Source organism: Cyprinodon tularosa, unplaced genomic scaffold (genome assembly GCF_016077235.1).
Source record: "Cyprinodon tularosa strain WSP-4 unplaced genomic scaffold, ASM1607723v1 ctg237, whole genome shotgun sequence".
NCBI classification, from domain to species: Eukaryota; Metazoa; Chordata; class Actinopteri; order Cyprinodontiformes; family Cyprinodontidae; genus Cyprinodon; species Cyprinodon tularosa.
The window spans coordinates 876,044-903,374 of NW_024038885.1; the positions used below are offsets into that span (position 1 = coordinate 876,044).

The window sequence follows — 27,331 nt, forward strand, 5'->3', positions numbered from 1 at the left end:
TAGATGCCCAATCTTTTTCCAGCCATTTTCCCAGCTTTGTTTGATTTGCAAAATTAGATCAATGCTCAAAAATGAGCAGTCCCAGCTCTCTGTGCTGGTTCGGTCTGAAACTCCTACACCCTTGGTGTCTTTACACCCATCGATCACATTTCAAACCCCAAAATAAAACTTAAATCATAAAAACAAACTTACAGTCATGTCTGGTTTTAAATGCTGTGACATCTCTCTTTTTTTTTGTTCCTGGAAGCACATCTTTGTTGATGATTTTCTAAATATAGCGACATCTAATATCCCTGATTAGTAATATAGTTCCATGTGTTTATGGCTGCTACTTCAGTCAGGGCTCCTTTATTGCATGTCCAAAATTACAAAGCCATTGAACTAAAGAGAACTCCAAGTGACAAAGCAGAACAATCATGTTACTTAAGGATGTTAACACACGTTCCTTCCGCTAAGATTGCCAGCCTATGAACATTAGTCTCTGCTGCAATGTCAGCAATGTTTGTTCTAGTCTCATTATTATGTAGATTTCAGACACAATGTGAAGGAAGCATGTTCTTTTAGGGGGAGCATGTTGAGCAACCATGGGCTGGAGGCCTCACAGGATGGATGGGATAGGGGAGCGAGAGCGGCGTAGTGGGCAGGGTGATCCGTAGGGTGAGTTCACAGGAGACAACCTCAGGGTGTTACCAGCTATGCCAGCAATGTTCGTTAAGCTCCGGGATTTCTCATAGCCTTCAGATGAGAGGGACGACAAAACGTGTCGGTGGAGAAGGTGGTGGTTGTGCAGGACATGAACACACACAGGCAGGCAGGCAGGCACGGAGGCAGGCAACGATCCAAATCCGAGCCGGCCGATTGAACCAAGACAAGACAGAAGACAGGAGTGAAACAGAGCAACAGCAACATTCTTTATGGTGAGAGCATGCACTGAATATTTTCTGACAGAGACCGGAAGGCTGGTCTCAGGTGTTTACAACAGCAGCTGCTCTGGAGCGAGAAATAACCAAACTGGATGAGTTGTTCACCAATGCCGTTAATGTAATCCGATTTAAAAATAGAATGCTTAGGTGAGAATAATCGTATCCCCAGACAAGCTATGACATTTCTAAGCTAAGAATAAGAAACAAATAAATATAATACCTACAATTAATGAGTTGACATTCTATACAAAAAAAAGCAGTCAATTTAATTATCTTTGTTAAAACTCTGCAAAGACTTTTTGTAATGTCTGAATGTTAACAGAGCATGGCATCAATTTATTTGAATAATAAAATCACAATATATGACAGAGGAAAAGCATCAAAGTGAACTGTAAAAGACGAATCCAATTGCTATTTTTGGGCCTTCTGTAGTGAGGAACGTACGCCTCTTCTCCTGATTAATTTAGAACTATTTCACCCTCCTTGTAGTTATTTCCAACTGATTTGTACTTTAAAAGTATAGTGGAGGATATTCTTTTTCCAGGTGGATCATCAAAATAAGTGGTCCTCCTAATTGCCAATCATTCTGGTGATATGTTTATGTAAGGCCGTCCTAGGTGCTCGTCCTTATTTTCACTTACCGGTGGTGAGTCTAAAATAGTAGAAAAAATGGAAATCTTCTTTGGAAAGTAAGCATGTATGAGTTATGCAACCAGTAACTTTTAAACAGTGTGAACGATGAGAAATGGGCTTGTGCAAGCTCTCGCACACGTTTAAGATGTTCCTTGTACCCGCTCCCGAGAGGGAACACGAGTAAAGGGTTGTGCACGTGCATTATTATTTGCAAGTGGAAAAGGAGGGTCTCTTTAAAAAATTCAGGAAAATCCTCCACTATAACATTAAACATCTTAAATGCCAAAAAAACAAAGTCATATGTTTCACATAAAATTAGCTGAAATCAATGCTTATTTGTACTTTGTTAGGGATTTTATCACAGTTTATCAATTGTACTGTCTAAGTTACCTTATGTAATTAAGGTACACACCTCAGGTAGCTAAGTGCATACAAAATTGCAGTATTCAAATGATGATAAAACAGTTAACAATGGAAAAAGCCATTTGAAAATAAACTTGTCCTTATGAAAAACTAATTGCTCCCTAAAACGATAGTTGTTCTTTTCACTCCTTTAGCATAATTGTTTTCTTTGAGCCAAATAATTTTTTAATAAAAATTAATCTTTATGGTTATACGAAGTACTGTAATCAGATTTGAGTTAGAACTTTGACCAGGCTACTCCAACGCCTTAGTTTTTTTCCACCCATTCTGAAGTGGATCTGCTGATATGCTGTAGCATAACACAAGTTCAGTAGAGCTTAAGGTCACAAACTGATGGCCTGGATATTCGTCAGGTTATTATTTTTTTATATTTTCCTCAATTTAAAGCTCATCCTCTAGTAAAAAAGTGTCCCAAACACCTGCCAAGATGTTTCACTGATGATATGCTCTTTTTCTAAATTTCTTAGAAAAAAATGTAATAGAGAGCACAGCTTCCGTTTGTTATACCACCCTTGTCAGTGAATGTTTTTTCAAAGGTCTTTTTTTCTGCCCAAACCTGAGATGTGTTTTGTTTTTGTATTTTGTTTTGTGGGCCAATACTTTGTTTCTCATTTATTCAATTTCTTAAACAGATTTCACGATTCGGCAATTCTGGCTCTAACAGAGATGGGCAGAGTACCTAAAATTTGTACTTGTGTCGGAAAAGCAGTACTTCCTAACATTTTTACTTGAAAAAAGTAAGAAGTTTCAATCCAAGAAATAACTTAAGAGTAAAACAAATATTTAGTAAAAAGGCTACTTAGTTAAGGAGTAACTGATCTACTTACTACTCATGATCATAATATCTGATTTAACATTTTACATAAAATATAAATGTATATGCAAATTGTGATGTTTCAAAGAATGAGATGAAAAAATAACAACACAATAATTACACAATACCAATTTATATTAAAGGAATACTTCAAAATGCATTATTATATATTTTTTTTTATAAAACTATAAAACTATAACTAATAGAGTATGTTAGAATAGGGTAAATTACAGTAAGCTGTTTACTGTATTCCTACTCAACCTCTTCATGGGATGGCTGAGTCAGCCAATGAAAAATAATATCAAACCCATAAGTACAAAAAAATAAGTAGGTGTGTGTCTTTCTGGTGCATCATTGCTTAAACTAGCTTGTGTTTATTAAGTGAAGTTATTCATGATGGGTAGCTAGAATTTTTACTATTGTAAGAGTAAAAAGTACAATGTAGAACAGCTACTTCTAAAAGTACTTTTTTTCCAAAACGTTACCCAAGTAAATGTATCGGGGTAAATGTGAGTAGTTACTACCCACCTCTGGGCTCTAATGACTTAAACATGGTTTGTTGATCTTTTCAATGATTTAACAAATTTATTCATGATTTGACAATCCCTGTTTCAATAAGGGCTGAGAGGGTTTTGACAGGTTTCATTATTCAGAGTCTTATATGACAATTGTCTTAGTAATTTAAACAATGTAATGTAAAATCTAAATTAAATCATCAGTAACGCTTTACATAAAACCCTATCAATGATGAGCAGGGATACCTCAGTCCCACATCTAGGAGGCATCATGATCTCGCAGCATCGTCATCTATGCCTAATATCAGAATTTACAGGCATACTAAAATATTATACTTTTCAGGAATCTCCTCAACCTTTATGTGTATTTTCCCTGCTGGCCACACTCATGTCAGAGTTTTGCACTTTTTGGTTCTGTTTAAGTTTTCTTTTTGAGTTTTCATATGTTTCACTTCCATTTTGTGTTGTTTTCTGGTCTTATTTGGGCTCTATGAGTCATCATGGCTCTAAGGGCTGGCCTAATTGCTTTCATTCACCTGTCTAACTGCCCGGTTTCCAATTACCACTTATCTTATTCACCTGCTCCTGCTTCTTTATATATGGCTGAGTCCAAGCTATCGGGGCCAGATCATTGAGATTATTGATGTTGTTGATGATGCTATAGTTCCTTTTCTCGTTCTCGGGGGCCAGAGAGGGTTTAGAGTTTTCGCCGTGTTCCTGGTTTCCTGATCCTGATCTGCCTCTTATCCACTGAGCGTGCCCAGTTTCTGCCTTGGCTCAGTGGAGAGAGCAGGTTTTTAGCTTGCCGTATTGTTCCTGATATCCTGCTCTCTTCTGCCTCTCAACCACAGTGCTTACCTGTTCCCATCTGAATGTTCTGCCTGAACTCTCGGTTGGACTCCTGGAACCCATAACCAGCCTGTTCCTCTTTTGATCGGAATCCCTGATCGCTCTACGGACTCCTGGACCTCTGAGCCTTCCTGTTTGGATTTGTTTCCCTGACCTGACTTGGACTCATGCTTGCCATCCGGGACTGAAGAATTGGGGACACTAAGGGGATCCTCCGGCTAATATAGCTTGGCTAATAAACCAGGTAAGCGACTTCCATGAATAATCATCTTACAGCAGATCCAAAGCTCTGCCTCTCTTTCAATAAAAGTCTTTTAAATAATCACTGTCTGTCTCGCCTGTATTCTATGTATTTCTTCTCTACCCTCTGTTTCTCCCTTGTGTCAGTCTCCTTCCGCTAGCTCCCTTCTAGATGCTTCCATCCACACCTGTTCCTCATCAGTTGATTAGCCGAGCCATTATTGGCATCAAGTATTTGACATAAACTCCAATTTTCTCAACTTAAGACATTAAAACAAGAGGAGAAGGAGATGATTAATGCTAAGGACTTGTTATAGAAAAAGGATGAGTTCAATCGAATTAATGTCCTTGTTCATTTTGACAAAGTGGAACATGAACCTATTGGAAATTGTTGTTTAGGTCACCAAACTCAACCAGTCAAGTTAAAGTAACTTCCGGAGCAGCTGTGTTTGAGCAAATGCAGTCAAAAAGGAGACAAAATCAGTCAGAAACATTATATGAAAAGTTAAGCCGTAGGTGTTATTACTTAATGATAGTCATCATTAATATTTTGTCTGGCAATTAATAAAAAAAAACAGATTAATCTCTACAGTGAGTTCTACTGTTCATATCTTCGAAACTTTGTAACAGTAACATCATGCCATACTTCCAGCACAAACTTCAGTGTATTTTATTACAATTTTATTTGACTTTTATTTTGACTTAAGGGAAAGTGCCACATAACTGTGGAGATAAGGAAAATTAATCCATAGCAGCCTTAGGAGCAGAGCAATGGAAGAACTCATAAAAGAAATAATGAATTTAACTAGTTATCCCACTGTCCAGGCACCTGCAGACCTGTAAGCAGTCGACAGCGACGTTCATTGTGTTGTCTGTCACTTCTTGCCAGCAAAAAACAACTGGCAAGGTACTTAGATACAAAATCTAACTGAATACTTGTAAATTCTGTTTCTTGCACAATATATCTTATAGCAATTGTGGGTAGGCTGCTGTTTGGGGTGTGTTTTCCTAATCTATAAAATAATAATTGGCCAAAATAGGTCAGGCTTAGTCAGATTGGGTGGTTGTAAACCGTTCCATTGTATCTCTGGCTGTATGTATAGCGTTGCTGTGTTGATTGAAGTCTTTGTAATTTGTTAGACCAGCTATAAACCTCAAATTTGGTCCACCATGGCCAAAGTTGCCCTGCAGCTTGAAGGTTTTACAGGTTTCTCTGCTTCAGCACAGCTAATTTCCATTGATAGCGGATTTACAGGCTTTAACTGAACAGAAATCATCTGAATCGCCTGTTCTAAAGCCTGGAAAGATTAAAAACCTGTATGACCATGGCCCTCGAGGACCGATTTTGGACATGCTTGGCCTAGAGGAATCGGATGTTTCACACTAAAAGAACTGAAAGCGACTCCCACACCCGATGGAACAGCTGAATATACAGCTGCTGCACCTTTTCAATGGGAAGAATTTGCACAGATAAACCAGGTTTAACAGTTTTTGTCTGTTAAACCTGTTTTGTATTTAACTATACACGTGTCCTTTTTTTTCTCCAACAATCTACCCTTTCTATTGCAAGTAAAAAAGTAAATATTTCCCACGTTATGATGCTGTCACTGCCATATTTTCACAGCATGTGTGATGTGTCTGAGGGGATGCACATTTTCAGTATGTAAACAGATGGTAGAATTGAGATTATAATGCACAGGTGGTCTCTATTTATAAATCAGGGGTTTTAAATGTATTTAGGAGTAATAGGGTAAAGGGAACTGAAATAAAAAACACTGCAATTTTCAGATTAGAATTTCTAAACAAAATAATTAAGAAAATGCTTCCTGTCTTTACATTTGAAAAAATATGCATACTTTTCGTCTTTGCAAAAAACCCAGTTGAATATCTGATTAAATACACTGAAGTTTGTGGTCAAAATGTGAAAAATATTAAGGTGTGCTTAGAGATGCAGCTCCTGTACAAACAGATATTTTAAATGAACACAAACCTTTTTAATATTAATGTAGTTATCCTATATTACAGCATATGCATGAATGGTGGTGGAACATACTGATGGTGATGATGATTCCCAATATAATCCCTTTTTATGCAGAGATTTATACTTTACACCGGCTTACACTTGAAGGTGATGCGAGCTGGCAAATCCGCATTCAATGCAAAGTAAACAAGCAGGCGGAAGCAGCTAGGTCATTAATGCAGTAGGCCAATCAGCTGGCACTGGTTCTCAGGAGGAGCAACTAATGCTAACGTTGCTTTATTATCATAGTGCAAACACTTAGATTGGTTTTCACGCATGAGAAGGCTTTAAACTAAAGCGCAGCCATTTAAAAACAGCTGAGTGAGTGGAATAAAGGACAACATGGAGCACCAAGCAGCACCGATTGGGGCGGATATTTAATGTATGAGTGTCGGTGTGGTGGCAAGAGGGAGAACAACCTGTTGCCAAGGTGATGAAATCTTAATTTTATCAGTATAAACAGAAAAAATACCATAAAGCTTTTTTTCCCCCTCACTCTCTTTTCCTATTTGAGTTCAGTTTAAATTAATATGATCTTGAAATCTGAAATAATCAGAGTGAGATTTGGTTTGATTTCATTACATTTAGAATTTTTCTTAGACTTTATTGATATTTAGTGGCATTGTCCTTAAACACAGCACGGCATGGCTTGGGTCATGTAGTTTGTGCATCCTTCCTCAATCTTCTGACAATACTTTGCAGGAATTTTGATTAATTTCTTTATAAAGGCATAACAGTTGGAAATTAATCTGAGTATTTTCTTGTCCTAAAGCTACTTTGTAACTATTTAATCAGAAAGATTGGGGTCATGGTGTGTTTCCTGTGAACCATTCATCTACAAAAGATAAATCCCAGAAGATGATGTTGAAACCCTTGTACTACAAAGCAAGGATGGTATCCTAGGTTTGCAAATTCAATGATGGCCATTATGGTCAAAACCTTTAACTTCTGATTCAGGAGGCTATGCGACCTGTTTCCAAAAATCTGAAGCGTTTGCCTCTTTGCTGCTGTTTTAGGTTTAAAGTATATCTCCTCTTTGATTAGCCTGTCATGTCCTGAGCGAAAATCCTCTGTCACCGCCTCCTCCAATGTTTTGAATCTATGAGATAATCCGCTCCGTTTACACCAAATTGTTGAAAGGCATATTGGTATGAGTTAGAGTAATTTATAAAGCTCAAAAAATCATCAAAATGTTACCCTAAAATTCTCTTTAAGGTTAAAGGAATAGTACACCCAAAACATGATTAGCCTTCATTTTCTACTCACCCCCATGCTGAACAACACTCTGGAGTACTTTTTTGATATCTCAAATGCATCTGGAGATCTGGGAGGCTTCTTGCTGTCTGCTGACATTCAAATAATGGAGGTCTATTGTGCCCGAGACAGAAAGGTCCATAAAAGTCCACAAAAAACGTGTCAATATTCCTCCATACTACTCGTCCAATGTATTCCAAGTGTCCTGAGTGGGTAGCATCCAGAATTTACTCGAAACGAAGTCATTTAGAATGTTTTTAGAGCATAAACAGTAGTGTATAGGATTTCCTGAAAGCGCGCACGTGCGCGATCACGACGCTACGGAAGCCGGCAGACCAAACCAGCGCATTCAGCTCGGCAAAGAACTCATGCTCTTCCTCAACACTGAAGTCCTCAGACATTTTTCTTTCGTTGTTTCTTTCTTTGCACAGGTAAACAGCACTTTTCTTCTTCTACGCTTGCATTATTGGCAGAGCAGTCGCTGAATGCGCACTTTCATCTGGTTTGGTCTGCCGGCTTTCGTAGCGTCGTGATCGCGCATGTGCGCGCTTTCAGGAAATCCTATATGCTACTGTTTATGCTCTAAAAACATTCTAAATGACTTCGTTTCGAGTAACTTCTGGATGCTACCCACTCAGGACACTTGGAATACATTGGACGAGCAATATGGAGGAATATTGAAACGTTTTGTGCACAATAGACCTCCATTATTTGAATGTCAGCAGACAGCAAGAAGCCTCCCAGATCTCCAGATGCATTTGAGATATCAAAAAAGTACTCCAGGGTGTTGTTCAGCATGGGGGTGAGTAGAAAATGAAGGCTAATCATGTTTTGGGTGTACTATTCCTTTAAGCAGTTAGCAAGAATTTTTATAAGCCAAAGTGACATAAAACAGGAAATGTTTGTTCAGAAATAAAGGCAGACAGTGAAGAAAAAAACTGTTGCTTTTAAAGCAAAGTGTTCATTTGTGATATTCTGCAATATTTGTGGTTTACCCGAAGCAGTGAAACATTTGATTGAAGGTAAATTTTTATTCTTATAAAGCCTGTTTACTCAACCAGCATTAGCTGACTGTGAATTGCTTCACTTTGCAATCAGCTCTTTGTTTGATTTGAACCTTTGAAGAGTCAGTCATCCAGGACAAGAGAACACCAAGTAAGGTTTAAAAACAGTTTGTGTGGGAGGACACGGCTTTCAATGGAGGCAGGAGGGTGAGGGCCACTTTCAAATCTTACTATCTTTCCCACATTATAAAAAAAAAAAAGCTTTAACAGCCCGATTAGGGACCTTAACTCCAGTTAATAAGCCTTACACGTTTAAAGGTGCATAATCATGTTTTATGCCAGTTCAAGAAGGACCAGAAATTATTTGGTGCTGATAAAATAGGGTTATATACAACAAGCGTCTGTCCTGATGGTGTTTTGATATTTCTTTTTAACCCTAAATAGAATATATGCACCAGGCACGATGTGCAAAAAAAGTCATGTTCACTATCTGCTGACAGTAGACTATCAGAAAGGCAAATGACGCAGCTATTTAATAAATCTCGACCATCCTGCAAAGCCTTGAGGTAAGACGACAGCTGGGTATGGTGAAAGTTGAGTCTTTTTTTTTTTTTAGAGTGTAATGGCCTAATTATTATTACTGACAGAAAACAGGCAGTAAATGGGATAAGAGAGAGGGCGAAGACATGCAGCAAACATCAGAATGCCGGGACTAAAACCTGGGACGGCTGCATTAAGGACCAAAGCCTCTGTCCATGAGTCGCACACTTAATCTTTGAACCACTGCCGCGCCCGCTTGAAGAGTCTTATCCCTCTTAGAATCTTTTACTATTGTTTTTTTTTTCTCCACACTGCATCTTGTCTTCATTATTTTCACATCTCCACTGGCAGGAGCGAACTGCCTTAGCCACATTACTTCCTTGTTTACCCATTAGCCACATGCATAATATGGTACGTAAAGTCATTCAATGTTTAGTCTAAATATAGACAAAGGTCTTTATTTACTAACAAACTGAGCAAAAAACAAGCAATGTTTTGGAAATGTGCTACTGGTCTATTAAAGAAAAATTTTTTATATAACCTGACTATGCCAATTTAACCCTGTTCTGGAATTAGGAAGCCTTTTGCATAAAGACATTCAAGTTATATGTAGAGCTGCCTTCTGTTCAAGGACTTAGGAGTCTCGTATCCTGGATGACTTACAATCGACTGGTTTAGCAAAGTATCAATTTACAGATTAAACCTTTTTGCAATTACAAAATTGCAGCTTTGTTTATTTATTTTGTATACACTTTAAATAATGTTTTATCCTAGTTTAAAAGTAGATATATATTATAGTAAAGGTAGCAAGACATTCAGAAGATACGTATTAAGTAAATGTTTTTTAAATAAAAACCTGCTATCGTAATTCAGTTTACAGACTGTTTGTATTCACTGTAGGTAGAAAGACAATCTGCAGTGATATGTGGGTCTTAGTTTCATTAATCTGAATATTTTGAGTGTTTCTTTTTCTACTTCTATTGGTGCTATTATTCAAATTTAACCACCTTTCAAAATGTCTATCATGGCTGTGGATGAAATTTGTCTTTTAGAACTATTACTGGAATTTAATAATTTTTATTGGTTGATATATCAATCAAATATATGAAACTAAAACAAACAAGCCTATCATCAAACTGACTTTGGGTGTATCATCGCCTAGGAGACAGATGATACTTGGCAATTTATCTCCCTGCTGTAAATGGGCGATGAATGTGGCAACAGCCCAAAAAAAAAACATTGGTCCAAATTTATTCAAATGTTTCCAAGCAACAAGAAAACATGAATAAATTGTGCATGTGCAGCAAGCAACAGTTCTGAGTCAGCTGCAGAGAACATTTGATTCTCAGAATTGCAAAAAAGTATTTAGTAATGTATTCTACTGCTTCCAGCAGACACAGAAGTTACGTTACCTGTGCTGACTAGTGCTGAACAAAGATCCTTCCCCGTTCCAGGGATGTTGGTGTACCTGTCACTAAGGACATGTATCAGCTGATGAGAATACTTACTAAGGTCTTTATTTTAAGGCCCCCTCTATACTTTACCCCATCTATATTTAACGTTGCTGCTAATTTACAGACAAAAATAAACAAAATATATCAGAAATCAAAGTCAAGCAGCCAGAAGAAAAGCTCTGATTTGGACTTATTTTGGTATTGTTTTGAATTTATGTATCTTTTTTATAAAAAACAAACAAACAAAAAAACACCTTAGATTGGATCTACATACAATCTTCAGAGCCTGTAGGCAAAACTAATTTCTAGAAGGGATTTCAAACCTTCTTATGAGAGATGGCTGTAAAGCCAGTTACTAAATGCAATTGTCTTCCTTAGATATATTATTTTTTACCTATTGGCATTGTGAAGAGATTGCACTAAAATTGGAATTGATCTTCTTGAATCTGACTTCATAAGTTTGATTGCATATTTAAAGTTATAAATTGGACTTAAATAAATGTAAAGAAATCTGTTCTTTGGCATTAATGTTTTACATATCTAAAGCTTTGTTTAAACATTAGAGGAAATGTTGATAAAGATTAGCCTTTAATTAAAAGTGTTACGATATATATTTCTGTTGTAATGCAACCCCTAAAAATTATATCTTATATCATGTCAGCTGACTTGATAAGAACACAGTTCCACTTATGAAACCAATTCTATCTAATTCAGCCTAATGTAGAATTTTATATGTGGGGGTTTATCAGATCTTAAATCACTATTTTGTGTGTTTATCAAATTTTGATCCAAATTTGGCAATTGTTCATAGAAGCTCAACTTGGTGCTTAACTGCCTGAATCTAAGAAAAAAAGGACTATACAAGAAAAAGATACTTAATCCAGAAATATAGAGGTTAACAAATAGATCACACTTAAAAAAACAATTTAATGTCAAGGCACTTATTCTAGTTTATCGAATTATATAAAAAGGCACTTACACATGCAGTTACCTGCTTTTCTCATCCCTCCATCAGCAGGGCACGTATAGTCACTAGCAGCAAGGAGGAAGCATGTCCCCCCACTCCGGCGGTCATGTTCCCGTGAACTGGACCTTCGCATGGGGACTATCTCCTCCGGAGACATGCTCAGGTCGCTGCCAGCGCTGCAGTCCACTGACAGAACTGTGGGAGAACAGACCAAAGTATGCACTTCTCCCAACATTTGTATTGTTAGACACAGTAAATATAAAACCTGTAATGTTTCCCCACATTTTTATCACATTTAATTGTGTCAGGACATTTAAAAACCTATATGATGCAAAGATAACTTGAGAAAATACAAGAAATATTATTCGGAATGAAGAATGGAAAATGCCATCCAAATTTTCTCCTAAATCGAATAACTGATTGTGCCACCTTTGTCAGCAATATAAGTCCTTTACATCTCTGTGGAGAAATTTAGACCCATTCCTCTTTGCAAAATTGGAGCTTGATCCGGTCTGTTAAAGTTATGCCACATCTCAGTTGTATTTAAGTCTGAGCTTTAACTAAAGTAATTTAAATCCTTAACTATTTGTTTTATGCATAATTCAGGGGTTGACATTTTAATGCACATTAGATCATCACCCTGTTACATAAAGTAGGTGGCTGATCATAAAGTCATGAACCAATATCTTGACATTCTTCCTCGGAATAGTCTTATTTTCATGTTTTCATTCAGTCCTGAAGCAGTATGGCCATCCCAGATCATCACACTGCCACCACTGTGTCTGTCTGCTGGTGTTATCTTTCTTTACTAAACTACATTGGGTTTATGCACAAAGAATTAGGATGCTCCATTTTCAAAAATAGTTCTAGTTTGTTCTCTTCAGTCTACAGAATAATTTATTTAAAGTCTAAGGATCATTAATGTATTTTTGTTGTTGTTCATTTTTCCAGGAGAGTGAAGACGGCTTAATTTGCTCTTTTTTTCTGTCTATAGTTATTTGCAGTTTTGGCCAGTCTTCCTCTTTTTTTTGGCTTATGGAAGTTTACTTCAGCTTGCATGGCTTTAGATGTTCTTGTGTCTTTTCTGCCCTGACTCTAAGTAAGGTTTGCTAGAGGCCAAAGGCCTTGAAAAGGTCTAATAACTGTTTCTATCCTAATAAATATCAGTGACAGTTTCTCTTTTTGATACATGTAGTTTAAATTGAGCTGCTTCACAGATCTTCGAGCTGCTTTATATCGTCTGCCAGATATTATCACTATTACATCACATTACTGGGATCTTTGTCCTACTAACTGGGCTGCCAAAAAACTCAGATTAATCACACTTCCTTCATGATACAACAAGGGGGAGGGGATATGTTTTTTACATAGTCATATTGGTTAGGGTAGATTTTGTCTGAAATTCCAATTTGTTTAATTATCTTTCCTATTTAGGTGTAAGACATAAAAAAAGTAAAAACAGATCAAATCTGTGGGGATCAAACAACATTTTACACAACTGTAGGTAGAGCGTTTTGTCATTTACTCAGGAATCAGAGATATAATTTTACCACAGGGCACTTGACAAATTAAGGAGCAAGGATGATTTTACAAACCTTGGCACCTGACTAAACTAACTTCATTACCTCTGAACCACTTACTAGCTGGCTTATATACATAGATGAGAAAAGGTTCTTATTTTTGTTTTATCACACTTAAGTTTTTTGGAAAATCCAATGAATTTATTAGTCAGAGGCAACAATTGTAAGCAAAAAAAAAAATGCAGTTTCATAATTAAGCTTTTCATTCTTGGGTAGAGTCCAAACCAACATGGTCCTGTTTGAAAAGGTGCAATAAGTTTTTCCAAAACAGCTCTATGGAATAACTTGTTTGTGTGTTTTTGATCATTGTCTCTCTGTGGAGAACCCAGGATGGTTTTAACTTTAGGTCACAAACAGATAGCAGGAACTGCCCCTTAATGATTTTATCGCAGAGAAGAGAACTCATAGTTCCATTTATTAAAGCAGGTCTTTTTGTTCTAAAGCAGAAAAACAGCCCCAGACCATCACACTACCACCTCTATATTTTACAGTTGGTATGATGAACTTTTACACCAGATGTGATGGGACACACAACTTCCAATAAGATCAACTTTTGTCAACAGATATTTTTTTCTCAAACTCTTGGGGAACATCAGTATAACAATAGGATATGTATTTCTACTTGAGTAATACACATTAATACTTTTGACACCTCTGCTTAAAAGGGAGCCAGTCCCTTTTTCTACACAGGGCCATGCAGGTTTGGATTTTCTTTACCTTAATAATAAAAATCTTCATACAAAAACTGCATTTGTTTGACGAATCCTCAATGCTTTAGTGTGACAAACATGCAAAGAAATGAAGGAAATTAGGCAGGGGGCAAACACATATTACACTGAAAAAACTCATAATATTTATGTAAAAAATATAAGCATTCAATTTAAGTAACATTGAGTGCAGCAATATCAAGTAACACTTGCCAGTATCAAGCACATTTTCTTTCAAATAAGACAACAGTTGTGAAGATATTATTTAACATTTACTTAATTACATCCAAGTTGTAAGTTAGATTTATTCAGAGAAATTAATTAAAGTGTAATTTTTTTTTTCATAGGCACAAGCAGCATTCTACTGAAAACTTTAAGGCAACACAGAGACAAAAACACCATTCACGCACACCCTCACACCTAAGGAGAATTTAGAGAAACCAATTAACTTAACAGTCCTGTTTTTGGACTGTGGGAGGAAGCTGAAGTACCCGGAGAGAACCCACGCATGCACAGGGAGAACATGCAGACTTCATGCAAAAAGACCACGGGCCGGGAATCGAATTTGGAACCTTCGTGCTGCAAGGTGGCAGTGCTACTTACAGTACTGCTCCACTGAGCAGCCCTGTAACTGCCCTCATACTTTTCAAATATGCAATAAAAAATTTAAAACCCTCTGAAACTGAGAAATTCAAAGGCGTTACAAAAATATACTCACATGTAAGATCAAGAATATTTAACTGACACAATCTTGCTCAAAACAACTTCTGGGTGAGAGTCAGAACAGAAAAAGCCACTTAAACTTTAAGCAGTGGTGTAAAGATTATGTATGCCTCTATTTAAATGAAAAAAACATGTACAAATATAGCATCAATAGTAAAAGTCAATTATGTTGTACTGCATTAGAATTTGTACCAAAAAAAAAAAAAAAAGGTTAGTATAACTTATAAACAACAAATACACAGTATTTCATATACAGTACATCACATCCAACCCAGATCTGGTAATATAGTCACTACTCAAATATGAGATAAAAACCTTACAAACCTACACACTGAAACAGTGCAATTTCCATATTTAGTCGTCCAGACTAGTGGACTTTTTAAAGAATGCAACTACAACATTAGTGAAACAAAATCAACACAATTAAAAATTAAAAGCTTAAACTGTCTAACCATTCCCAATGCAGAATAAAATCTCTACTAGATATTTGATTTAAGGTATCTGCTTCTTTTTACGAAATAACATATACCTTATTTGGCACAAAATAAAAACATTAATGACAGGCAACCTTCCACTAAGATTAACTGGAACCCACTGCTAATTCTTGGAATTCTATGCCACATTTTCCTGCCCTAAGATGACAAAGTCATGAATGCATTTAGGAAAGCAACTTCAGCTTCAGGGTGTTTACTTTTGGGGTCAGTTTAAATCCATCCAACTCCAGGAAAAGATTTTGGAAGACTTCTAAAGAGTATTGCAAAATTGGAGATTATGCCAAGTTCATGGCATATATCAGTCCCATGAGCAGTGAGCAGGCTTTTGCAGTACAGTCATTGGGACTACTTCTTGCTCTGTGTGATCCTGTAACATCTGGACTCGGAGCAGAATTAGTCCTGCTGTGAGCTAGAGTGCGCATGCGTTGTGCGTGCATTTCAAAACACTACATTTCTAGAGTAAAGTTTATGTAGTATTTTTAGGTTTATGTACATACTGCTATTAAACATTTAAATAGTATAAGGAAATCTGGGTAAAACTTAATCTTTCCCCAAAATTCATGTACTAGATTAAAAAAATGCACAGCATTTGCCTGTAGCCCTATATATAGGCCCACTGACTGATTTTAAGATTGCACCTGTTATACTAATTAGTGGGCATACCTTAATTAAACATGTCCTTTTTGGTCACATTATTTTCATTGTTTTTTAAGGTTACAGTCATTTTTGTTTAGGCCTCTTTAATAAGATTATTTTTTTGGGTCATTCTGCTTAATCTATGGTACGCCAGCATTCATAACATGTAGGCGAATCACTGTCCCCCAGACATCTGCGGTTATGTTTTTTACATTTATATTTTTTTTAAAACAAAGTGGAGTGTGTATGACGTCAGAATTTTGGTTATTATTAATTTAGTCAGATTCAAGTTAATATGTGAGCATTGTGGGGTTTTCTATCATTAAAAACGGGGAACCAACTATTTTGTCTTCATGTGAAGTTGTGTTTCACACATTTTTACCTGCTTCAGCTCCTAAAAAATGCTTCTGGATTTCAATGTAGTTGTAACTCTTTGTAAGAAAGATATGTAAACAGAATATTCAAAATAGTTAGGGGTAAAACGTCAGTATGATATTGATCCAAACTGTCCTTTTGAATCCAGTTAAAAAGCTTTTGATGAAAACAGAAATTTAGAAAATAACTAGTAGAATTTTTGTACCCTAAATGTCCTCCAAGCAAACGATTAACAGCTGAGGCCCACTGAGTCTACTTGTGCATTCAGTCTAAGCATAAATTAAACTTTTCTTATCAAACACCAGGTTGTGAAATCTTATAAACAGACTGTAAAAAGTCCAGAGTGCATGCTTCCCCTTAGGGATCTCCTTCCAGGAATTTAAATCAACTAAGTACAGAAAGGTCAGGGCTAATTTCCATCAATATCAAATGTGTCAGAGTCTATTACCAACATGGACCTGGAGGGAAAAAACAGCAATCTACAGTCTAAACAACAATTGAACAAACCCTACTGGGTGAAAGACTTGAAAGTGATTTTCCTGAATTCTGATGAGCTTGAGCTGGTTCACACTTTTTTCATCATCCTTCTCATTGCCTCCTTTGTCACTGTGGCAACACTGCTGGAGGCTGGATGGGGGGAAATAAACGCTGTGAAGATAATATCATTGCTTGTTTGGGTCATAAGGACTTTATACAGTTAGCTCTAAAACTCCATTCACTTCCACATTTTCTCCCTTTAAAGTCGCAGAACTGTATGTATTTTGTATGGATTTAATTTGATTGTCCCATACAAAGAGGTAGAATAATAAGTGTAAGATGTTTTAAAATGGTTTATGAATAAAAATACAAAAAGAGTGTGTTGTGGGTTTGAAATTAGCCTATTTTACTCTCATATTCCAAAATGAAATCCAGTCTGTCCAGTTGCATTCATGAAACAACAAGAAAACATAAATTGTTGTTTTCAGTATGACTATGCTTTGGAGAACCACAGCATAAAGACAGAGGAACAAAACAAAAATTTACAAGTTTTTGATTACATTATATAGCAGTCAGGTTATGAAAAATTCTGCTTAGTTCATCATCCAATAATGAAAAGAGAGTAAGTAAAGCAGCCAAGAGTCTTAACAATTTAGCATCCGATATTTAAGCAAAGCATTTCACTTTACAAACCCTAACAGCAAGTTCATGATGGCAGGCTTATGCTGTGGGAAAGCTGGATAGAAAAGCTGTTAGACCCTGCAAAAAACATCAGACTTGTGTGGAGGCTCATCTTACAGCAGGCAAAAGTTCTTAAACATACAGTAACAGCTGCAATAGAATTACAAAGATTAGGTATATTGATGCATTAAAAGAGCCCAGATCAATTAAAATCTATTTTAGAATCTGTGGCAGGATGTGAAATGTGCTGCTCCCATTTGCTCTCTATACTGTCTGACTGAGCTTGATTGAATATGCAAAGAATAGTGAGCAATAAATCAGTCTCTAGATCTGCAAAGGTGGTGATGTATTAGCCCAAAAGACTTAAATCTGTAATCGCAACCCAGGAAGCCTAAGTACAGATGCAAATCATACTTTCCAATTTTTTTGGGTTTTAAACAAAACTAAATAGCATTATTTTTCTCAGGTTCCCGATTTTATCATTCGTTTTTTTTCATTTATTTAAGCTTTATTTTACAAGTTCTAGCCAAGTGGACTTGGTGTGTATTGGAATCAGTTGCATGTATAATCCCAATGAAATATATAGAACCTTTTGATTGAATTGAGATAAGACATGGAAATGTTTAGAAAGGGATGGAAGAATACACCAAAGAGTTACATTTTCTTAACTGAGATAGACACGGGCATAACTTTGGCTTATTAAGACACTGATTTGGCAGGCGAGATTGTTGTTGGTTGTCAGATTCTGAGCCAGCCCACAGAACTGTTAAAGAAATGTTGGACTGAAACATTTAAAACCAGTGACCTTTGATCTAGCTTTTTAAAAATTTCTATCCAAAAATTGCAGTGCCCTTTGCTGGTTTAGATATGATTAGATATGTGACAACCACAACCAATCTCCACTACCCAACTTTGATCAATTCATTATAAACCTATTTTTTTCAAAAAGGGAAAACATAAAAGAGTGCAGTGCCTCAGATTTGCAGGATTATGTTTGTAGAGGTTTTTGTGCTTTGTAGAAAACTAAACCATTTTGAGTGGATAATAAAAGCAGAATGATGATGTAAATACATATTTTGATTATTTGGCCTTCCGTTGCTGTCTTACCTGAACGATTGCATTCTAGTAATCTACCCCCTTTGACATGGCACATGTCACCTTGAGTGGTGTTGCAAGTCGTGTTGAGGTCACCTTTACAGTATGTTGGAGAACTTCCTTGTACTGCCTGAGGGATGTGTTTCTTCCTTTTCTTGGGCAGCTTCTGCTTTGCCATGGCCAAAGAGTAGTACATCCCAAAATTATTGACGATAACCGGCACAGGCATGGCTATCGTCAGTACACCAGCTAAAGCACACAACGCTCCCACCACCATGCCTGACCAGGTCTCTGGATACATATCTCCATAGCCTAAAGTAGTCATGGTCACCACTGCCCACCAGAAGCCAATGGGGATGTTCTTGAACTTGGTGTGGTTGGTGGCCGTGGGGTCATTGGGCTTGGCACCAATTCTTTCAGCATAATATATCATGGTGGCAAAAATCAACACTCCCAAGGCCAGGAAGATGATTAGCAGCAGGAATTCATTAGTGCTGGCTCGCAATGTATGGCCCAGCACCCTTAGCCCTACAAAATGGCGTGTTAGCTTGAAGATGCGCAGAATACGAACAAAGCGCACGACCCTGAGAAAACCCAACACATCTTTGGCGGCCTTTGAAGAAAGGCCACTCAGCCCTACCTCCAGGTAAAAGGGCAGAATAGCCACAAAGTCAATGATGTTGAGAACACTCTTGACAAACTCCAACTTTACAGGGCAGAAGGTCACACGAACGAGAAACTCGATGGTGAACCAGAACACACAAACGCCCTCCACATACGTGAGCGCAGGATCAGTTTCAATCTCGTATTGTGGAATTGGGTCGGGCTCGCTGCCGTTCCATACGTCAGTCTTGTTGATGATTTTGTTGAAAGCCTCATGGGTCTCCAAGCAGAATGTGGTGATGGAGACCAGGATGAAGAACAAAGATGCAAAGGCAATAAACTAAAAGAGAAGCAGAAGAGAAGAAACAGATTAATATCAGTCATTCTTCTGTGTTTAAGGGCACTTGAATTGGTATAAAATGATGTAATAAGTGCGGGTATACACTGTATGATTTTTTTGGCCCTTTTTGGGTAGGGCTGAGTTTCAGTTTTATCATGCATCTGTGTTTTATCCTATGACCAAGGGGTTAGCCTCTCAAACCCTCCTACCGATTTGGAATCATATGGTCTGATGAAAATTAAACAATTTAAAATTCAGTTGGCCATCTCAGTTTGAGGTGAAGCAGAGTTATGAATCAATTGACCTCAACCTTGCATATTGCAGATATGCAAACATGGGATTTCTTCTCCTTCTCTTACTCTGCTTCTGGATAAATAAGTCCAACCAGTGCTATGTCTCTAAGGGGTTGAAGAATACATGTCATAAGCTGTGAACCTTTAAACCCTGGGGTTTTGTTACACATTTTGAGCTGTGGCTGAGTACGTTTGGAAATATCATATACTGGTGCCCACCCTAATAAGTTAAAAACAAGGTGATTATTACAGGATTTAATGCAAAGGTTCAGAATGTGGAGCAGAGTGTTCTATAGCTTTTAAGCTGTACATGCTCCTGTCATCTTTGTGTAAAACCAAAATAGGAGTGTATAAAGGGGGTAGTGGCGGCCTAGTGGTTAGGGGATACAGCTTGAAATCCAGAGGTTCTGAGTTCAAGCCCCACTACCACAGACCGCCACTCTGGGTCCCTGAGCAAAACCCTTAACCCCACACTGTTCCCCAGGCACCCCATGATGGCAGCCCACGGCTCCCCAAGGGGATGGGTTAAATGCAGAGGTAAATTTCTCCAATGTGAGATCAGTAAAGTTCAATTTATATGCCAGAATGCATTTATTGTTGCTAGTATGGCAATTGTGTATATCAGTTGGAAGTGTACATAACCAAAGGATAAGCAAAAACACCAAAGACAGAACTAGTAGAAATTAAAGGGTAAACAATAAAAGTAAATCAATAAAAGTATCCTCAGCCATTGTAAATGCTTCATTAAGGACATACAAACTTATAACAAGTAGTAATAATTTTGTTGTTTTTCTTTTCTATTATGACTTGAAGTTATAAAAAAGCAAAGAAAATCTTCCAACATTTTTGGAACAAAACCAAAGTCTAAGCAGCAGCTACAATTAGTCAGATCATTTTCTTTACATTAACCTTTCAGTCTGTTGCTGTAAACATTGACAGGCTTTCTCCAAGAGCCAGAATAGCAGATTTCCACACACAGCCTAGTATGCTCCTTCTACACATTCCTCCCACAGCCATCCATAGTTGTGCACTGCCCACTGAGTGCCAAAGAAGTTGTTTCACAGTCTTACTCTCACGCTTGGTTTTCTGATTATATGACTCACACTCTCTTAAAATATCATTGCCACTATTTGGGTCACCTTTATCTTGAACTGTGTGCATGTGCTCTATTCGTTCATATTGCTTTATTTGTACAATTATACACATGTCTTTACTGCCCTACAATCGATAATCAGTTGCTGTACCTGAGACTACATTAGAGAAAATAGAGCATTGCACTTCAAGTTTTCACCACACATGTTATTAGCTAAATTAAAATGTTCACGAAAATATAAAAAAAATCATGCATATAATTTGTGTAACTTAGACGGATCTCTAGAATTTGTTCAACTTAATAAAAACAACAAAAACTAATCCTGATGTTTCAAATGTCACGGGACAAATACCCAAGCAAAATGTAAATGTAACTTTGAGTTACTTATGGAGTTGGCGATATATTGAATATGCTCGATGTATCTCCAGTTTTGCCATGCACGATAGTTAAAATGACTATCGCCACCATCGAGTACAAATTTGCATCACGACATTAAGCTGTCACCACATATTTCACTGAGAGCTTTATTTTTCCCACACACTCTGAATGCATCATAAACTCCTCCACCAAACAGGATTGTTTTCTGTGCGGCACGCACACTGCGAACGAAATATGGCGACAGTAGGTGTTTATGCTGAGCAATATATGGCAGTGGTTTGGATTTCACGCTCGAGGACGTCGAACAAAAGGCGGTAATTTGTAAGACGTGCCACAAAACCATTGCTGCAAAAGGTTTATATTTATTCCACCAGCTAAAAAGTCATCCACTGCAAAATGAAGAATGTGGTAAACTCTGCAAACCAAATACAATGTTATATAAATCAGCTGTGAAGCAGATGATGTTTGCGTCGTCGTTTGAAAAAGCGATCCCATATGAGACAAAAACTAAGAGATGGTGGAGGGAAATCACAGACGTTATTTATTACAATATTTAAATATTTTTGGATGCTCTAATACCTGTGTTGTGATGGTCTTGTTCAGGGATTTTGCAGGCACTCTCTAAACTCGGCAATGTTCTCAATTTCACAACTTTTTGTGCTTCTTTAAAATTCCCAGCACATAAAGATTGTAATTTGAGGTATTTTTTTTTTCTTTCTGTATTTTTTTAAATATGCACAAAACAGCCCTTTTTATTTTGCATTTTATTTAGTATTTTAGTGTTTCTAAGTTTGGTTGCAGGTATCTTGTTAAAAGCTATATCGTGTATCGCGATATAGCCAAAATACATTGCGATATTAGATTTTCTTTATATAGCCCAGCCCTTAGTTACTTTTATGTAAGTAGAAAAAAAAATTCTTCAACAGATCAAATAGTTTTAGATAACAAACAACTAAAGTAAAAGCCTAATTGATTAATGAATTACGGTAAGTCGAATATTATTTACATTTGTTGTTAAAATATTATTTACATTGTCATAGTTGTACTCTTCACCCCTGGTGCTATGCACTTAAGGGTTGCATCAATCAACTCAACTAGAGGAAGAGTTTTACAGTTTGTATTAATAAACAAAAAAGGAGAATCAATAATCTAAAAATGAAGAGAGAATAGTAGAGAGGGTGAGATGAGGGAAGAAAATAAGATGGTTTTATAGGATCAAAAAGACATCAATTGAGATAAGAACTCGTAGAAGGATCAGAAATGAGAAAAGATGAGACTTACTTTCAAAACTGTGTACTGAATTAAATGGTAAAGCATTGTATAAACATGTTGTAAAATTGCAATTGAGAAACAGTGATAACGAAAAATGGGTATAGATGGCAATGTAAGTCAGCAAAATTAGTTTAGCATCTTATTTATCTGCTGCAGAGGAACACTGTGCTTTGTTGAACCTTTTTAATAATACACATAAAGGATCAATGGACAAAAATGCAGCCAAAAATGATTTCTTTTGTACCCCTGTTAGGTGCCAACAGCTAAAAAAAACCTAAAGTTAAAACATTATTAGAAACTTAAAAAGAAAAGAATTATAACATGATATAAAAATACATAACAGCAAATAGGATTTATAAACATCCTGGGAATCTAGGTTATTAAATTCTATGTATAAACAGCATATAAACAACCCCAGCCACCCCTGTAGGAAAGTATTGACTACAGAATACCGGAGCTGTTGAGACGCTCCAGTGATTTTACACAGAGACACAAACAACTCTCCTTTTATTGTAAACACCCGCTCTGATTGGATGCTGCATCGACTAATGATAACAACAACATTGTGCTGAGCTGCAATTTCGCAGCATTTGCTGAAGACCAAATATCTCATCTTTGGGTGCACACCAGCCTGTAACAGCCTGTAGCTAAATCAAGTCACACCAACGGTTTTTCATTTCATTTTATTTTTTTCATGACGGACATTAAAAATGCACAAGCACTAACCTGCCATGTGATTGCAGGAGACGCGTGCCTCTCGACATTCTGATTTCCTGCACGCATGCCGCATGCTAAATAAGTCCTCCACTTCTACAAATTGTCCTTTGAAGGGAGAGCTGGGCAGCTGTTGCACAAACGGTCCATCTCTGACTGCAGATCTAATTTGGCTCAATGACGAGCCCTATTTTCAAGTCATCTTTTTTCATCTCATTTAGGGCTTGGGGAGGCTTGTCACTCACCTCGGCGTCTAACGGCTCATGTGGCTGTTTCAGAGACAGAACCAGTGACCTTCATGCATGCTCTGAGAAAAACACTTCTCATTGATTGTTCTGATAGGCTCAAAGATAGACTGAACTTTATATAATCTTCAGAGGGAAGCATCTAATGCCCCTTAGGATGAGATGCAAATTTAGAAAAACAATTTTGCAGTAAAAATAGATTTATTCCAACATGTAAAGCAAAAGAATAAAACAAATAAAAGAGCTGCACCTTAACATGATGAATGGGGGGTCCCTAGTGTGGTTTTCACTCAAGTACTATGTTTTGAAATGCTAAAAGAATATTAAAAAAGCTGAATATGTCATTTTTACAGTAAGAAGGAAAAACAACCAGTGTTTTCTTAGCAAATAGTAACTTATTATAATCACTTAATTTGTCTTAAACCTCTTAGCTGAAGCACTGGGGAAAAGACAATTCCCTGATTGAATGCATTTGCCTCTTGGTATCGATGAAATACAATAACAAATAACCCAACTTAGCACACAGAAAGCTACTGAAGTCCTAAAGACTATTTTTAAATTGTTCACCAATTGGGAATCAGTGGGATATTAGAAATAGTCAGAAAGTGGAAAATTCCGGTTCACAGAGTTTCATTGCTATTGCTTAGTCACACAAGATGGGTGGAAATTCTAACTTTGGTTTATCTCTCGATGTTGGTCTATTCTAAAAGATAAATATGCTTACATTTAAACCATTTTCTATTCTTTCTGTTTAAGCCAAGTTTTCTTGCTTGAAGGTTTAAATTTATTGCACAAAGCTTCCCAACATGGTACTTCCACCACCATCTTCCACTGAGTGGATGGTTGAGACTCCTCCTACAAGAGATAGACTGATACTGGCAGATATACACACATACACATATATGGCTGAGGAGTGTGATTCCTCTATAGCTGGAGCACACCTTTGGTTGTCCCCTTTCTTATGCATGGGAACCACCACCCCCAGTAAGCCACATAATTGGCACTGTCCCGGACCTTCATACGATGTTTAAGAGGCATCTCAGCCAAGACGACCCAACAAATTCCAGAGCTCCAGGTATTCAGGGCAGATCTCGTCTACCCCGAAGATTACCACCTTGGAGTTTGTTAAACACAGTAACTTTAGCCTAAGTGATGAACAAATCCGATGAACGAATCCTCTTTTAGGGTCAGCAGCTTTCTACTCCCACTGAAAACAGTGTAAGCATTCTTTCTTCTCCCTCTCCATGGCCTATCCAAACTCCTCCCAGGCCTGGGTTTTGTCTCTGCTTTAGATATTTTCACCTCATAAAAGTCTCTCTAACATTAGATTGACTATTGGCTCTGATTAAACAACAGAAAGTTCCACCTTTACCCATTAACTAAGTTTGCTTTAACCCCTTAGCTCACGTCCCCGGGTTGTTTTGTCATCACATTTAATTTGGCATCAAACAGCAAGCTTATTTGTAAACAAAAAAAACAAACATGTTGTATCTCTTAGAATAAAACGATCCTAAAGAAAATGACCATCAACTCAACTGTAAGCCAACTCTCAAATTATAACTTATAATTTTCTCTTCTTACCTTGTTTTCATCCTATGGCGTTCCAAAACATATTCTATCCTGGCATACATGGGCAAATTTTTTCTGTAACACTCAGTAGAAAGGCAAAATTTTTTCATTTAAAGCTACGGTGTGTAATAATTACAGGGATATACAGTCAGAAATGTAATATATTATACATAACTATGTTACTTTATCATCATCTACGAGCTCAGCCTCTTAACCTTAATATTTGCGTTGCCTTAGAATTCGTTATTTATAATTACATAGGAGAGGGTCTCGCAGCCATGGAGGCAGACATCTTTGCGCTACGGCAGCGCAGAGCCAACAAACTAGCGATTGCGAGATCGCCAAAACGTCACAACGATGTAGAAAAAATAACGGGTATATTTATTATCTTAAGTCTACATGAAATCTATACCCTACACAGACTAATGAAATACTATCTGTAAAATTATCTATGTAAACAAACCTCATCACTTGAGAAGGTAGGTGATGCGGACAACGTGGAAGACATTTTGTCCCGTAACGCTCGCCGTACTGTTGGGGGGGAGAAGCGGTGGGGAGGAGATGTTTATGTTGCTGCAGTCTGCAGTCTGACCGCTAGATGTCGCTAAAAGTTACACACTCTAGCTTTAAGAATAAAAATATCAGGATAAAACCACATTTTTCATGTGCCTTCTGAACTATGTCTTCCATTTTAGATTATCTACGTTACGTGGGCTTATTCACCAATCAGTTTGCTCCCAAAATGAAACATAAGTTATTTTCTCCGTATCCAGAATATGTTGGAAATGTCCTGCCCATAAGAAATTTACTGATTTAGTGAACTATTTTAAAAAAAAAGATAATCTGTGCAATGAAGTATTGGAAGTTTAGAGATGGGCTGATTAGGTAGTGTTTATGTGTGTAAGGATTGAAAGGAGAGGAGAAATAATTGGATATGCACAGAAAAAACTGGTCAAAATTCAGAAAGCTGAAATTTTTTTATATTATAAAAGAAAGTGCTTAAAAGAAAACCTGTCCAAAGCTTGGTATAGAATCTTTTTTTATTATTATTTTTTTATGATCAAATAAGTAATAATCTACTTTAGTACTTTTGGATCTGATCTGAACTACTATGCCAGAATGACCTCTTGCATCCCAAAAAATTACAGTTTCAGAGTGATTAGGACTAGATCTGAAATTTTACACAGCTTTTGTCCATAACATAAACAATAAGTGTAGTGAAGTGGAGAGGTCAAATATGATGAACATATAATATTAAAATATAAGTTTTATATATTTGTTTTAGTTACATAGTTAAATTTGTGTATAAAATTACAGTTTTTACAAATATATCGAGAAAATAAAAGATTTTAGTTTGTGCACAAGCTATAAAAAGCCCGGAGCTAAGTGGTTAAGAAAAAACAAAAAAAGGAAATCAGAAATTTTCGTTCTTTTAATGGTTGGAGACCTGGCAGAATGGATCTCTTTTAAATTTCTGGAAGCATTTAGAGCCTTCTGGGGTATGATTTCTGATTCCAACTCTTAAAATAAAAAAAAAAAAAAAAAAGATCCAATCTTACAGTTTGCATTTTATGCCGTATGTTTGAAACACATTAAATGGGTCTACTTTGGCTACCATCCACTGATAGAATCCCCCCTAGCCACCCGACACAAACAAACACACAAAATATCTAAACACCATGCCTCTCTCTGCCCACGCTTTGACCAATCAGAATGTGTGCTACCCTTAGCTCCTTGGGACTGCCACCATCTGTTTGACACTGCAAATGTTAGGTTATGTTCTGTTTATGGGCTGAGAAAACAAGCCACCATTGTGCTAGTTCGATCATCTGCTGAGAATTCAGAAAGAAAAGCAGATCTTAGAGATTTGACATAGTGTGCAAAGATCAATATAATACATTTAAATCTTCTCAAAACTGTATTAAATGCTGACACATTAGTTTGTTGATCTTACAAATGTTTTTCCCTAACATTTAAAGTTTTTTCCCTCTTCAAAATGTTGTTAAGGGCAGGTTCCTCTGTGGTTTATTGGGCTAAGTCTGTGACTTTGTTACAGGGAACCCCGTCTCGTCAGAAAGGGAAACCTGGATTGAGCAGCCGAAAATACTCACAATGATAGCAGTAAAATATGACTTTATTGCCATGTGGCTCCAGGGCCCTGGTGGAAAACGTTTACAGCACAGAGAACAGCTGACACACAAGCAATTCGAAAATATAAATTACTGAATTGGAAGAGGAATGAACTGCAGTAGTTAGCCTTCCAGTTTTCCTTTGTGCGTATTTATAGGAGTTAAAGTTACGAAAAATGGTTATAAAAAATGGTATAAACTAAGGCTAAAATAGAAGAGAGCATTATTATAAATAAAACATTTAGAAGATAATGCTTTGTGAGTCTTTTGTGTTGTTTATATATCACCAAT

The 27,331-nt window shown here is 36.9% G+C and overlaps 1 protein-coding gene across 1 annotated transcript; it reads right to left on the reverse strand.

Annotated features, from left to right (window-relative positions):
* Positions 1–204: 204 nt before the first annotated feature.
* Positions 205–23,166, reverse strand: LOC119784912 (potassium voltage-gated channel subfamily C member 2-like). Its single transcript, XM_038287199.1, has 4 exons — positions 23,110–23,166; positions 18,417–19,347; positions 11,661–11,831; positions 205–735 (listed from the first exon to the last, which is right to left on the reverse strand). Exons 1-4 carry the CDS (start codon positions 23,164–23,166, stop codon positions 599–601), a joined length of 1,296 nt encoding a protein of 431 aa, XP_038143127.1. The 3' UTR covers positions 205–598.
* Positions 23,167–27,331: the final 4,165 nt, after the last annotated feature.